At 40.8% G+C, this 16938-nt stretch overlaps 1 protein-coding gene across 6 annotated transcripts in view; it reads right to left on the reverse strand.

Moving 5' to 3' along the window:
- The window catches only part of PARD3B (par-3 family cell polarity regulator beta), a 358197-nt gene that overhangs the window by 213949 nt on the left and 127310 nt on the right, over positions 1 to 16938 (reverse strand). For 4 of the 6 annotated variants that reach the window (XM_065069463.1, XM_065069461.1, XM_065069460.1 and 1 more), the window contains exon 5: positions 1039 to 1130. The exons of 1 other annotated variant lie outside the window; for it this stretch is intronic. In XM_065069463.1, the coding sequence (XP_064925535.1) occupies positions 1039 to 1130 (92 nt within the window). Of the gene's footprint in view, positions 1 to 1038; positions 1131 to 10993; positions 11063 to 16938 lie in introns of those variants that run through there. One more of the 6 variants, XM_065069464.1, reaches the window with a different exon arrangement.

Here is a 16938-nt window from a genome sequence, read left to right on the forward strand (position 1 = left end):
GTCCGCCATATAAGACTTCTTGATTTCATTATACAATGTGCTGTGATACTGCTACAGTTCTACAACAACCACAACATACTGGACCAAGGACTGAATTCCATTGCCCTCTATTACTATTGAGGATCTGACTGACCTACTTTGTAACACTGTATTGCCTGACTTCTTCATTTTACTGTAACAAATGCAACCTGCAAAAATTATTCTTTTTGTTTCATTTCAGCCATTTAGAAATTTCCCTGTGATTTCAGGAACAATAAACCCTGAAGCTTTATGAAACCTCTTGAGAACACCTAGTTTCCTCTTGTTTCAGCTATGCAGCTCTCAAATTGTACTGTATTGGCTTCCAATGCAGATTACTTATTACCCGGGTTTCACTCAAATTTTAGACTGGCCAAAATAAAAGTTAATTTCCAAGTTAGCAATGTGACCACTAGCACCTTCAGTTGTAACAGCACTGTCTGTCTCTGGTTTGTTATAAACTAAGAGAAGAAAAGGATGCATTCCATTTGAGTACACTAGTGAGGCAATGCAGGGGGAAATACTGGCTATAATTTTCAGTGTATAAACATAGACGTAAAATCTACTGCAGGAGGTAGTGAAGTAATAACGTTACCACTCAAAGACAGAGGTGACGTTTTAACTGAAAACGATAACTTTAGCATTATATGGTTCAGCTAATCAGTTATTTATTGAGATATCATATAATACCTAAGAACATCCTCTATTGCAAGACATTAAATACTTGAAGAACTGAGCAGAAAGCAAAAGCAGCGAGTACACAACAGTACCACGTTTCCCCTTAGCCTTATACTACAAACACCACAATAAAATTCATGAGCGAGAGTAGAACTGTCATGTGCAAATATGTGCTATAGTACGTGAACCAAGCGTGTTTTTAGGATGGGAATGGACAAGGAGGCAGAGATGCTAATAGTGATGAGCACAGTAGAGATTCCCAGGTGCAGCAGGAAGGAGAATCGGCCTCGTCTTGCCCGTGGATAAACCACACTCGAGGCAACACTGAACAGATGTTCCTACCTGACGGGGAGCCGGGCCCTCGGAGCCAACAGCAGTTCTGGGGGGCCAGTGAGGTTCATCTCCCCAGCCTGAATGGACACCTGGGACGCAGCCTGTTGAGAGATTTCAAAGCACATTTTGAAACGACATACGTATTTATGCGTACAGAACAATAGCTGTATTTGTATTTTTGAGTGAATATTTGGAAGAGAAAACACATCGTAAATAACACCATGTCAGTGATGGGGAGGACTGAAAGCCCCACTTTATGCAGCATTTGGTATCTAAAGTCCCAGTCCTCACACCAGTCCCACTGTTACTCCACTGGAGAAACTGGTGGTGCTGCTTCCTTGTCAACCCATCCAAGCTGAATGTCACGCTTTCCCACCCCGAGCCGCCTCCTTTCTCACAATGGAATCCACAGACCCAGGAGAAACCCAACTGCTCTTTCTTCCTGCTCTTTCTATCCCTTAGTAGCATTTATCTGGTAAAGCCATATTTTCACAGTAGCTTCACAAAAAATGAAATTGTGTAAGCATTTGGCCAGACACAATAGGGCAGTGCACACAGGGACCTGACATTAACGTTAAAGCTCTCGAAAACTATTATTTAACTTTCTTTTTGTGATCCTCAGACTCATAATGTTTGCATTTTTTCCATACTGGGAGAGGGAAAGAGGTACCAATGAGATAAGACCACTGTCAGCAGGTGATATATTAGCTTTAATGTACTGTACTTCATTGCGACCCTTATGGCAATAATGTAAACAGAGCAAAATCTGTAACAAAGACTTTATTTGGAGAGGTCACTTCTGCCAACTCTGCAACAGGAATAGAGCTGGAAGACATAAATCTTCAGCTGTCAACACACTAAGAGAATTCAATTCAGAGCTTGATCTTAACTAGATAAAGCCTGAAGTCAATAATTATTCTTTTCTTGTTGCACTGGTACAGTTTTCCAGTGTGTACACTTGCCATATGAAGTTGTCTCAAGGCAAACGGCAGCAAACAAAGCCAACTAGATAGGTAATTTAATTTTCACTAAAAGCTCTACACTGTATATTAAAAGTTTCAACTGCTCTCAAAAGATGGCTGTACTCAGAAAGATGGCTTTAAAAGTTTGGTGTTTTCGGTCCCTCAAAGATTTGTAGAACTTATTTTCAGTTTATAAGTATCAAGAGAGCTGGTATGAGTGTGAGTTGCTTTGCATTTTAAAAAATAAGCATGGCCAGCCTTTCAAGCAAGCCTTTGTCATATATATATATCAAGCTGGATCCCCTTTTGGTTGAGACACTACTTTAGGTAGAGATTTTCTTTGTGTGCTAATTAGAGCACAAGCCAACAGACTTGGATTCCACTGCAAGACCACGATACCTCACCGAGAGCAAACTTCTGTCACCAATGGAAGAACTACTTTAAAAAATGTGTATTGAGTGTGTGCCATCTCTTCCCATCACTTTCCACAGTGGAATCACATGTCAAGGAGCAGTTCTTGTTAGATGAAGCGTATTCCATAGTAACCTCATAAATGAGGAACTCGATCTTGAGCAGCGCGTTAGCAGCAGAAAACCGACACACAGCCTCCATGTGCTGACTTCATCGGGAAAGAAGGCAGCACCTTGACAGCAACAGATGCCAGGACCAGATAAACCTGTCAATAACAATAACGCACCCAACAAAGCTCACCACTGAAAACACTGGTGCCACAAAGGCTCTTCTTGGAAGGCTGAAAATAGCCAAGCCGTGAGCAGATGTTGGGTTGTGAATTAACTAGACCCTCTTTTCTTTCTGCTCAGTGCACGACACAACTTGCTACTCACACCTCATAACCGCTGGCTATTTAAAGCCTCCTTTGCAGTGTACACAAGTCTGCATGAACTATGTTATTTCTTTATTTCTGGGCTTTTGGTTACTGTTATCCTTGCTGTAGTGAGGTTATGTGCATACTTGTCCGCTATCTCCACTTTCTTGCGAAACAGATTTCACAGTAATGACAAATACTAACATTATCAAAACAAATCTCATGTTTCTGTTGACTGATTCACAGGTGTTAAACTACAAAGAACCATTTTTTGATCACAGAATCACAGTATGTTTGGGATTGGAAGGGACCTCAAAAGCTCATCCAGTCCAATCCCCCCATGGAGCAGGAACACCCAGATGAGGTTACACAGGAAGGTGTCCAGGCGGGTTGGAACGTCTGCACAGAAGGAGACTCCACAACCCCCCTGGGCAGCCTGGGCCAGGCTCTGCCACCCTCACTGAGAAGTTTTTTCTCAAATTTAAGTGGAACCTCTTGTGTTCCAGCTTGATCCCATTACCCCTTGTCCTATCATTGCCACCGAGAAGTGCCTGGCTCTGTCCTCGTGGCACTCACCCTTTATGTATTTACAAACATTAATGAGGTCACCCCTCAGTCTCCTCTTCTCCAGCTCCAGAGCCCCAGCTCCCTCAGCCTTTCCTCACACGGGAGATGCTCCACTCCCTTCAGCATCTTTGTTGCCCTGCGCTGGACTCTCTCCAGCAGTTCCCTGTCCTGCTGGAACTGAGGGGCCCAGAACTGGACACAATATCCTAGATGGGGTCTCACCAGGGTGGAGTAGAAGACTTGAAGAAGTTGAAGACTTGATCAACAAGTCTCACATCACACTGGGAATTAGGTTTGTTCAGTAACACAGCACAAGGTTGGTAAAGGCACAGCTACATTCCAAAATCAGTAAGAGGTTCTTATAAAAAGATGGCAACCAACAGCTTTGTTTTCCACTAAAGACCAGACCAGCAAAAAGTGTCTGGAAGCTGGTTAATGGGGTTATTACAGATATTATGAGTCTCAGCTTCAAGAACAGATTTTAAAACGCAGCACAAATGTTTCAAGGTATGTTCATTCCCATGCCAGAAAATAATGGTTCAGCCTTGTGAGGTGCCTGACAGCCCCACATTTTCATCATTCCACAAGATGAAACTTCTGTGAAGAATTAAAAAGATGAAGCTTGAGTCTGGAGTCCATAACTGCAATCACAGCTAGCTTACCTTTTTATTCCACAGCAGGAATTTCGGCGTCACAGCCCCATCCTGCACAGCACCCCCTGGTTTGATTTGAAGCCATATATTGCTCCCACATATCACAGATTATCACATGCTCAAGTCAGTAAACACAAAGCCAGATATATTTAAAGTCTTAAATGATCGGGGAAACATGAATCATAACGTCAAAATGATAACTGAGCTCTCTGAGAATGATATTAGAGCTCCTGTCATGTAACAATCACTACAAATGCATTTCACACCTCAGGATTTAATTAGAAGATCAGTAAATTTAAACAGATCATCTGCTGCCCAACTAGCAGAATGACAGCAAAGCAACAACGCACAAGACAATGATCCGAAGACAATGATCCGACACACACTAAAATTCCCAATCTCTTGTTAGTATTTTAAAGACTGATTGTTGTTTTTTCAATAGTAGCAGAATTAATGACACTGACTCTCCAAATCTGCCTGTGTAACAGATTCACAGTGAGAGAACTGCAGTTTTCATTTAGGAAATAGGACTAAACTGCAAAAAGGTGTGGTAGAAACAAAAGCCAAGAAATCATACGCATTTAAGAACAGTGGAAGTTTTCTAACTTATTCACATAGGGATAATTTGGATTAGTCAGTTTTTCTTAGTGCTGCAACAAGCATGTTCTTCAAATTAGGACTGAAGCCGAAAAGGGGGACCCTATTAAATAAGAGCCCTCTGCAAACAACCGGAACCCAAATGAGTGAAAGAGTCTGATATTCACTATGTGACAGCTCTCAAATGAGGTGAACATGTACGCGTAACAGTAAAAAGACAGAGTACCTACCAGTAACGTTTTCTACACTGTAAACATGCACAGTCTTCTCAATTCAACAGTCAGTATGGATATATATCAGCCCCAACAACTAATACACTGGAATCAGCCCTGGTTCTTATAGAGAACGGGGAATATGAGAAATTATCTCTTTTTTTCTTTAATTTTTGAAAATGTTGATTTCATAAAAACACAAAGTCTGGGAGAAAAAAAAAAAAGCACGTTGACAGTTTTGGACAGAGATGTGAAAGTACTGGTTTCTGGATAGAAAAAGAGAGAGGGGGATACCAAACAGACTGAAACCCATCCAAACAGCTGTTTTCATATCCAATGGCACAGCCCTGAGCAGCGACCACAGCAAACCCACCAGCCCCCTTGCTCTGTTTCCTGCGACCCAGAAAACCTGGATTTGCAGATCTTAAAAAAACTGCACCAGATCTGTTTTCTAACTAAACTCTGGTTAGTTTTGCATTGCATTTGAGCTAAAACACAAACCTTTTTTCTGCAGCAAAACTGAGCACATCCAAGAGTAGACGATGCCACCTAGCCCAGTAAGACAGCTTTAAATGTATTCACGGGCCACCACTGACCATAAAAGGGCCCGAAATCACCTTAGTTCTCCTTGGTAGGCTCAGAGACCTGTTCTTAAGGGAAGTAGTAAATTTACAGGTAGTACGAAACTCTGAATATATATATCACTCTTAGAAAAGCTATGCAGCAAAAAGCATCATCTTCTACTTGGAAAAAACAATCTTATTAAACAACAACCAACATGAGAAATCTCAGAACTAGATAAATTTAGAGAATAAGAAGTCTACACAAACAACTGGAGAAAATCCTGAATGCAGGGTATATTCGGAGTATTAAACAGTCATCAAACACTAACACTACACTTGAAGGAAATAAATAAAAGCCAATAGTAAGAAATACACATGGTATCTACTCAAATTAGGACTGAAACAGCTTGGTTTACCCAAGGGAAAGTATCTTTATCTGAAACTTTCTTTTAAGGACAAAGTTAAAAGTGAAAAGGTATGTCTGAAGTTCCAGCTTACGGTGCTGTATCCCCTGAGGGCATCAGCTTTTCAAAAGACAGGAAAGGCATCCCAGCCCTGGAGCGGGAGGTCAGGGAGCAGGAGCACGGGCTGCACCGCTCGCTCTCCCTGCCTGGCCAACAATAAACCCTCTTCCAACAGGGTTCAGTGGAAGTTCAGGTCCCACCAAGCTAACAAACAGTCAGATGTAAGGAAACCTGGGGGTGCAAGGGATGCTCAGTCTACAAATGCAGGAAACATCTCATCGAGTGCTCTCACAACAATTTTAATTACCGTATTTAAAAATCGAACATTTTTAGCAACACTTCCAGGATCACATGAGCATTTCTGACAGCCAAAATGAGTTTAAAAAGCCACTGCGCTATTTTTAGCTTTAAAAATCAGCACTTTCATAAATATTCCCAAACCAATTAGTCTGCATTACAAAGTAAAGGTGTTTACCTTTAGTTACAGCAACAAATGCAACAGCTGACGTTGCATGCAGAAGATCCCCAAGACCATGAAGCTCAAGGAACGCAGGAAAGGTCCTTTTCAGTAATAATATAACCATGCACAGGTTAAAATATGATAACCTAATCAGTTTTTAAAGTGTTTTAGACTCAAAATCAGTATGCAGGTTCCCCCATTTGGCCTTAAATCCATAATGGGCTTAATCAAAGCTGTGGCCCTAAAACCCTACCTTAAGAAAACAGTTATTTTAGCCTAATTCTGCACCTTGTAAGTAATAAAGGTACCTCAAGGCCAGGAACACTCTGACAAGTGAAATATGTAACGAGTTACCAGCAGAAACATGTTCTTAAAATTTCTAACTGAGGAAAAGCATTAAAATCAAAGGCTCTGAATAGCTCAAACATTACGCATTGTAAAATACCACCTTTCAATGAGTTACACAAAACTCTCAGTCATTCCAATATCAGATATCACAACAAACGTGGTGTCAATATCTGCGTGTCATCTGCTTAGCTAGCCTTTTACTACCGAACTAGCGTCTTTCTGCCCACATGGCTTCATGTAAAACCCAAACCCAAGTCTAGAAATATAGTTAAGAATGGTTTAGCATTGCAAAAGCATGCGTAACAACACCTCAAAACAATTCCAGATTAATTTACTTCCCTTTTTCCTTTCTAAATAAGTGCAATGATGCACCAAACATACAGTTTTCAAACCAATGACAGAAAATTCAGTTGTTCAGTGTGATCTTAAACACTACTGATCTTGTCCAAAGGAGAAGATATTGATCAGACGTGCAAGTTGTCATGCTTAAACAAGTCTCTTCATAAATACAACTACATTACCTCCATTCAAAAATTCCTTACCATCTAACATCTCCAAACTATGATCACCATCAATACATCAAGGATGGAAACCAATGCAAAGCAAGCTAACAAAACAGCGCTAAACTGAAGGAAAATATAATACTGTTTGTTACATTTCTTGCTTTTCCAGAGGTCTGCTTGTTTTAAACCACTCTGCCTCCACAAAACATGGTATTTTTCAACAGCTTACAATAGTTCCATTACACTTACTGATTAAACCACATCATCCTCTCAACTATTCCGAATGAAATTCATTTGAAATGGATAATTGATGCAATTGTGCAGTATCTACAGATGCAATTAATCACTTGCTAAAGCTGATTTTCAGGCAAGCAATAAATAAGAAAGAATCATCCAGCTTCTTTCAATGCTACCAATTGAAACACATTCTCCTGGACTGGCAACAATATTCTTCAACATTAAAATCGCTGTACATCTTCAGATATTTTTAATACTATACAAGTGGATTCATGTTTAATTGGCACAGCACAAAGAAAAGCCATAATGTAGTACGGCTTTTAACAACTCCATGGCAGTTTCAGGAACCACAACAGCAACATCTTCCCCTCTCAACTACCAATGGATTTGCATCTGAGCAGGATTATTAATTTGAGCTATCAGCAACGCAAGTAAGTACAGAAGCAGGTGTTTCCAAGCTAAAAACTGTGATTTCTTTTGTACCATCCACTCGGAGACAAAAATCTGTGTTCAAAGCAAGCGCACAACCTTTGGACATTTGAGTTACTATGGAAGTTATTTGTAAGCATTCCCATGGCAACAAGCAGCATTTTAAAAGTTCACTATCATTAGCTCTACAAATGCACACTAATCCCTTCTCTTGGTTGGAAACCACCATTGGGCAATTAACGCTGCAAAAACAGGGAAAGAAATTCATATTTCTACAAGTAAACCCACCGATTTTTCTCACATCAAGAGAACATCAGCTTTATCTTCCTGAGCCTGACTCACTTTTTTATGCCTCCCAAGATCTTTAATTAACAGAACCTTTTACAAGAGATCTGCAAAGTACACACCTGTATTTTGCCTCTCTTGTTATTTGTGCAAAGAGGTACTGGTTGTACTCCTTTAGCAAAGAAGAAAAATAGCTCTGAAACCACTACATATTACATCAGGGTGATTTCTTCATGAAACTATTACTCGGTGAACATCTGAATCTTATCTAAACAGTCTTATGTATGACACCACATCACCATTTCCCCCAGAAAAAGAATCTGGATTTTATTCACCCCACCCAAAACTACTAACTCTGAACACTTAAAAAAACCCACACCCACTAACACATAATACAGAACAAAATAAAAGCTTTACAAATATAATTTCACTACCAAATCAAAACTTTCTGCTTTTGCTACACACCAATACGCCCTCAATATTATCTGAAAGGTTTCTAAAGAATGTGTATTACCTAAAAGCTGAACGTACAAATGATATTTTAGCCTTGCATTTTTATTCTTTGCAATAAATTCTTTACGGAATTTAGCTGTCTTTTTCATCCAAATGAAAATCATTTATATCTTAATCACCGCAACCAATGGCAGTGGGAGTGAACAATGGTTTCCAAAATTTTAAAACCACACCCATTTTCAAGGGTGAAAAACGGACTTCGCTAACAATTGTATCTGATACTTTGCTTCTGTCTGCATGAACAGAGTGCATAACGTGATGCCTCCAACAAGCTGGGTCTGTCACCATCAATCCATGGTTGATTTGGTAACAGCAAGGAAAACCAAATGGTTGCTGTCCATTGGCCTGGTGAGCATCATGTACAGCCTGTCAGAGCCGAGCTTAAGCTTTGTCTTGGATCAGAAATCGCAACTCACTGCTTTGGAAATCAAACAGCAACATCAGTAAGATGCTGTCATGGCAGAAGAATTCTTTTATCTCAATTTAGAAGTCACTGTCATAGCCACATTTAGGTCAAGATGACAGTCACTTCAGTAACTAACACCAGCTGAGCCTTTGCGAAAAGGCAGAGCTGATTCCATTTCCCACATCTTCTCAGACACTTGTTTTTGTGACACACCATGAATAAGTGACAGCCTGAGCCATTCCCTGTACCGGGGGATCACCCTCACATCCAAAGGCGCCCTCGACCCAGCAGTGCTGGCCCAGCTCTCCTCTGCTCCTCCTGAGCTGCCTTTGCCACTCACACTGCATTACACCAGGTTTTCCTCAGTGTGCAACATACATTAGTAATTACTAGTTATGTTACCACTATTCCTCATATGGGATTGGATTATCATAGTGAAGAAACAGCACTGATTAATCAATTAGCATGGATTCATTAGAGGAGAGATGAAAGATAGGGCAATGTAATTGTGTTTACTGAACAATGGATGACAGTGTGCTTAAAGCCCAGGATTTCTAATAATACACAGCCACCTAGCACGTTATATACATAACATCATGAATATTTAGAACATTCTCACTGCAGAACTCGAGATGTGATTCCGCTTATGCAAGTAATGCTGGGACCTGAGGAATGTGTAAAAAGCACACGACAGATGCTGAAGTCAGAGGAATGTTTTAGCTTTGACTAAATCTTTGTAGAACAACTACATCACTTCCTATTGCTCAGTATGCACAGGTGCGTTTGCACAATATAGTGGCCAACAGCGTCAACAGTCAAAGAAAAAGTCACCAAGCCATGGGAAGCAGAAGAATATGACAAAAGCCAGCTTGCTTTTCTACTTAAACACGACAGAGCCCACTCGCTATGAAATAAAAAAGCACGTAGAGAAGCTTAGAAGGTTTTTCTCCAGGTGTCCAAGATGCACACCCTTCACCGCTTGCCCTTGTCAAAGGCTGGACACTGAACATGAATACCAAAGGCCCATCTCGTGTTTCAGTATGTGTGTTTCAATATGTGATCCCCTTTAGGCACCAAAGCAATAGCCAAACAGCCCTTCTCAGTGGGATGCTGGTACACAGACCAGCCAGTAGCGCATGTGGATATCAAGAGATGAGACAAGAATAAATTTCTTGAAAATACGGAGCAGTCGAGAGGTACGGAAACACAGCTTCTGCTGCACTCTGTTTAAAAGGATGAAGACTAAACAAGAATGCAAAAGGTTACAGAGGACATGCTTTGCTAAAAAACTAAGGTAGAGAACATGCCTACCATATTCCATGAAATCAGAAATCTTCACATAAATCACAGCTTAGGGTCTCATGAGAGACCCAATCTATGGTGTGACAAGGACCTGAATGCTCTCAGAGACCTGCTCATCCAGCCTCTTCCCAAGACAATTCCACAACGTGCCAAGGAATCACAGTCTGTGATTAGTGTGGAGCTCCCTCAGCTTGGAATGCAGCCCTTGAACACCAGATACTAAAGATTACATTGTCTGTTCAGATTAAAGGCATTAAAGGCATTCCTGCTGGGAGTTAAGTATCCCCCCCTAACTTTGTGGGCTCAAAATTTATTTACTTTTCAGAAGATTCAGGCCTTGAGTTAGTTAAAGGCTTATCAGCTTGCTTCAGTCTAAATGGCTTACTGGCAACAGTCTGAGCATCATCCTGTCGACACCTCATCTTTAACTATTTTCTCCATACTTTAAGAGATGTTAAATTCTCAAAACATTTTAAAATGTTTTTATTTTATATATATATATATATTCATATAAATGTGTGTGTACATACGTATATGTGTGTGTATATATATATATATATATATATATGAGTTGCAGGGGAAGCTCTTCCAAAATCGTATCTGGTCACAAAGACACTACAGAAGCCTCACAACATACCTTAGTACAAGAAGGAATTACTTCTCTTAGCAGTCCTACTCTCTCCTTGGGCATTCACCAAACCAAACCATCAACCTCTTTCTCAACAAAACCTTCCCAACCCTGTGGCCACGGAACCACTGTGATGACCTAAGAAAAGGAAAAAGAAAACCACAACACAAATTGTTCTTGCCAGGCCTCTATCTGACAGGTAAATCCCAGACCAGAGATGGTCCTAAAGTTCTCTTCTGGCATACTTTAAACCTAACTCTAACAAAGAACTTGTCAGAGGAAAACCAGGTCATCAGTCTTAAAGATGTTTCTAAGGGACCATTAGAATATCTCAACCTAGAGAGCATCAAACAAGTGAATAAGGGTTAAAATGTTGACTGAAGGTCTTCAAGGAATTGAGTGTTGCCTGCATCCAAATGGAAAAAAACACATTGCCCTACATAAAGCCCTTGATCTTGATCCCAATTCTCAATGGAAATTAAGGCAACTGTGTAGCATTTTAATTCTGTAAATCTTATTTTAGGATCTGAAATTGCAGGCACAGTGATACCCTGAATATATGAGTGGATATTATTAATAAATCTGAGTTGACTCCTGTGAGCCAAGACATGACTATCACTGGCTTATCTTAAACCTAGCAGGCAATTTAAACTAGAGACGGATCACCTGAGAGTATATTGTTATTTCCAGCAAATCCTTATGAATCATAATGGTATTTTCAACCTCTCCTAGGATTTGTAAAAGTCATCAGAAAATAACCTTTCATAAAATGATTTGGTTTCCTGTTAATTATTAACTACATCTTGAAATAACAGCACTGGTTTGTAAATAATTTGATGGCACTAAAAATGGCAGTGGAAGAAAACAGGATTTATCACATGGTAGAAAGTGGGGTGAGCAAAATATCTTAAGGATGTATCAGCATATTCATTGGGAATAAAACAGAACAGCAATAATAAAGCCATATAGATGAGTTAAGCTCAGGATATTATACCAAGCACAGCTTTACCTACGGATCAGATTATGAGGGAGACAATCTTTTGCTGTTATACCTCTCGTCACAACCATGATTTCTTTTACCATTTAAAGAAAGTAAGCAAAGGAAATGACATGGCCTAACTTCATTTTCACACTATAAAGTCATGTTTATTGACAGAAATTGCTTCTTTAAGGCTACAGGTGGACTTAATTGCACTACGGTTGTTGACTAATAGCAGTGTCTTTAATTCCAAGAACAAAGGTCAGAGAACACATTGCTGTTGCTTAGGTGAGCACAACAGGGTGACACAAACGAGCGAGTAATTCTCCAAAAGACAGAAAACAGCATGAGTTATCAATTCTCTTATTTCTTGCATGTGTCCCTGGACAAACATGCCTATTTCAATCCAATGCCTGTTTCTTTGCTTCAGAGAAAAACAGGAGAAAAGTGTGCCAAGAGAAGCGCCGGTAATAAATGGTCTCCCAGTAGAAATTCCCCATTTTTTTGTTTATTCCCATTTTTAAATAAGCATTCTCTCTTATAGAAATTATTTCCTAGAAACAAAATATCCTAGAGGCATGTTTAGTACGTGTTTGCTACAAAGGGGAGGGAAATAGCTAACCTATCTCCTTGCCTGGCTTTACAGAGCTCCATCATCTCCTAAGCACAGAAGATGCTCAACCTGGTTTCTGATACATAGAAAAACTACACGCTGGGACAAAACAGCTCCCCTATTTCCAGTCCTTCAGACCTCAGATGCCAAAAGCATAGCACCAAAAAGCAAAGCAAATCAAGTCGCAAACTGCATTTAGTATGTGTCAATTCCATACCTAACTACCGCTCCTTTCACAGCCAGGTCTGAAGCAAAGCAAATCACACCGGAGCACTCCAAGTTACAAACTACTCTTCATAATAATTAACCCAGCGAGACACAAGGATGCTGCTCATGCTTGCAGATACAGCACTTTTATCTCAGTATTCTATTCAGTTCTAAAGATATCTAAAAACATTTTGAGTAGATATACAAGGCAATGTTTTCTGCCTTCTTTTTAGGCCAAGAAACTCCAAATTTACACTCTTTGTATTCAGAGGATACTCAATCATGTTCAGCAAGACTGGACAACTGAAAGCTTTGTTTTACAAACCTCTAGTTTCAGCTGCACCGCTATGTCCCAGAGTGCCATTTTATTATGGTTCACTAAATGAAAGTATCTAATTAGCATCATATTCCATAACTGCCTCGGACTGAGCTGTTTGCTCCATTACCTGAGTCAGTTTGTTTTGGATAATAACGCAAAATAGAAGAAGGTGAAGCAAACTGTAATGAAAAGCTGTTTCATGAGCCGACCCAGAGGCAACACAGTGACGATGCTCTTGGAAATGATGTGGCTAAGAGATCTGTTTTATACATAAAACACGAGTAGCCTATTAAAAAAAAATTCTTTGTGTAAGTGACAAGACCATCCAAACCTCTCCCCTGACTTCTAGAATAGAATACATCTCTCCTGCACTCAATGCTTCCCAAACTGCAAATCACCCTTCTTCAGATTTATTTTTAACAATTCTGCCCTATTTTAAAGCTACTACCTGGGAGGGCCGAGGTCACTTAAGACTGTGCTTGTGACAGAAAGCGAAGAAGGTGACAGAGGCACAAAGGAGTGACAAGGTTCAGTATATCTGAGTAAAGACAGGCACGTCAAGTATTTCCTTAACTTACAACTTCCTTGATTTTAAGAAATCTGATCGACCTTAGCAGCAAGTTAAAGTTTTTATGTACGTGAATTATTTAGGCTTTAAGACTTCAGTATAATATGCTCAGATACAAAGCACAGTGCAGTTTTATTTACCAGTTAAATATTTCAAATATTATTACTTATAAATAAACCCGCCATGAATTATCCAGGTCTGATTTATAATTAGAAATACTCCACAAGCAGGAATGATGGAACACCGGCAGCATGTTGGGGGGAACAAGGTGGGTCATTATTTGTAGTTCATTTTTTTGTCTGCCTCTAAGATGACAAGATTACCTACACCAACTTTGTTGAATTTATTATTTACAAAAGCAAATTCATAAGATATTTTGTAGAGTTTCTTATGTTACCACATAGAAAAGCAAGGCTTTTTCTGCCGACTTTATAAAACCCCAAAACACTGCAAGCTGCTAGACTTTGCTTGCATCTTTCCTATATTGAGCATGACTAAGTGTATTTAATGGCTCCAGAACACTATAATGCGGTTCAAGGTACTCAGAAGTAAAGCTGTTAGTGATTCTTCTAAGAAAAAAAAAGGTAGAAATAGCTTCAATGGGTAACTTTGTGCAGGAAAGAACAAGGTAGGCTTCCTAAAGAAAGGCGTCTCATTCAGAGATGAGCATTACCAAACTCAAAAGCAACCAAAGGAAACATTCACTGCCTTCTTCTGAGAATAAGTCTACTAGTCTAGGACCCTGAAACACAGGACATCCTGCAGGTATGAGTGATGCACCCCAGATAAAGCATCTCCCACGAGAAAAGAAGATCATGGAAGCAATGCCATTTTTCCAAGTATCTGTGCATAATCACAGAATCCCAGAATGTCAGGGATTGGAAGGGACCTGGAAAGCTCATCCAGTGCAATCCCCCCATGGAGCAGGAACACCCAGATGAGGTTACACAGGAAGGTGTCCAGGCGGGTTGGAATGTCTGCAGAGAAGGAGACTCCACAACCTCCCTGGGCAGCCTGGGCCAGGCTCTGCCACCCTCACCCTGAAGAAGTTTCTTCTCATATTTAAGTGGAACCTCTTGTGTTCCAGTTTGAACCCATTACCCCTTGTCCTACCATTGGTTGTCACTGAGAAGAGCCTGGCTCCATCCTCCTGACACTCACCCTTTATATATCTGTAAACATTAAAGAGGTCACCCCTCAGTCTCCTCTTGTCCAGCTCCAGAGCCCCAGCTCCCTCAGCCTTTCCTCACACGGGAGATGCTCCACTCCCTTCAGCATCTTTGTTGCCCTGTGCTGGACTCTCTCCAGCAGTTCCCTGTCCTGCTGGAACTGAGGGGCCACAACTGGACACAATATTCCAGGTGTGGTCTCCCCAGGGCAGAGTAGAGGGGCAGGAGAACCTCTCTGACCTACTGACCACCCCCCTTCTAATCCACCCCAGGTACCATTGGCCTTCCTGGCCACAAGGGCCCAGTGCTGGCTCATGGTCACCCTGCTGTCCACCAGGACCCCCAGGTCCCTTTCCCCTACGCTGCTCTCTAATAGGTCATTCCCCAACTTACACTGGAACCTGGGGTGGTTCCTGCCCAGATGACAGACTCTGCACTTTCCCTTGTTATATTTCATTAAATTTTTCCCTGCCCAACTCTCCAGCCTGTCCAGGTCTCATTGGATTGTGGCACAGCCTTCTGGCGTATCATGCAAGGCTTTACATTTCAGCAAAAAAAAAAGCCCGGTGAAAGTGGCTTAATATTTTAATAGGAGGCACTGGATGCATGAAACAAAACGGTGCAATAACATGATCACACTGATCTGTGTGGTTATATCGATGTGCGTCTTAAGCTACTCAGGGCTCCCCCAACACACATTGACTCCAGTACAGCAGTGATGCGCAGTCAGGCCTGGAGAGCACAAATACCAATAAATACAGAGGTCTGGGGATCTGAACTCCAACTCAAAAACCAGTCCAAACAGTTTGTTTCCCTCAAGTGGGAACTGCCCACAGAAGAGTGTTGCAAGCACAAAAGGAGGCCAGGTTCTAAAGGGAATAGAGATGAGGCTTTCTATCTGCTAAATTCCCTCCCAGCAAACGACCCTCTTCTGTTTAAATGTTTATAAATGTCAATAGCGACTAGTTAGCGAACCTTCACTGGAACTTAAATGGGAACCGAAGCAGAACTGTGCAGGGGTAACCACAGTTGATCTGGACTGAAACCGTGTTTGTTTCCTCTGTGCAGGAGTTTCCATTGCTTTATCAAATCCCAACACCTACAAGCACCAAACACCAAGTCCGAAGCCACAAATGCAAGGATGCAGCGAGCTGAATGCAAACTAAAATAATGTTTGAGCAGGTTTTTGTTTCGTTTTGTTTGGTTGTAGGTTTTTTTTTCCTCAAGCCTGTGCTGCCTCACTTCTTTGTAACAATCAAACAGGAACTGTTTACCATATGAAAGCAAATATTATTTCTGTTGTTCTGGCTATTTGGACATCTGATAACCTCAGGTAACCCAGAGAGGCCCCAACAATAACAGCTCAACTCAAAAGCCAAAAGGCAGATACCTTTGAAGTGAGATACAACACAGAACCGGTAGCAGACCCTGAAGTTCGGTCTGATGGAAAGAACCTGAACTCTTCGGAGTATATTTCACTCTTCCTTGTAACCCTCTTGATAGCAGAACACGCACATTTGATGAGCAATGGTGCCAAATGACAGAAAACTTCAGGGCAAAATGCTCTTCCCAACCAAGCCCTCCTCTAAGGAAAAAGCCAAGGCTACCAGCAGCTCCGTCCATTGGGCTTCAGGGCTCTGCAGATGGTTTTTATCAGGTTCTCAATTAGCTTGCAGAGAGGGTAGAAGTTGTTAATGTTTTGTAAACTAATTAACTTACATTTTTAAAAATAATTCTCTGCTAAACATGCATGACAGAGAATCTGTGTCAGGGAAAACAGTGGCTGTCTCTAGTAAGAGGATCCTTTGATTCTTTCGCATCCAGGCTGAGCAGGTATAGACATTTTACAATATCCATACATTAAGACTACTGCTCATGGACCTGTTCAAACTGCCGCTTGGAGAAACCATGCTCTTTTGTGCAATTTTTGTGTCTCACCTGTAAGGAGGTGCATAAACGTGTATAAAAGGCTTCTATAGGGTATAAAAGCTGTTATACATTACATGTTTTCAAAGCTGGTCTAGGAACAAAGACTTGTCATTCTCCTTTAAATCAAAGATTAATAGTAACTACACACCCAAGAATTGTAGCAGTAAGAG

Source organism: Columba livia, chromosome 7 (genome assembly GCF_036013475.1).
Source record: "Columba livia isolate bColLiv1 breed racing homer chromosome 7, bColLiv1.pat.W.v2, whole genome shotgun sequence".
NCBI classification, from domain to species: Eukaryota; Metazoa; Chordata; class Aves; order Columbiformes; family Columbidae; genus Columba; species Columba livia.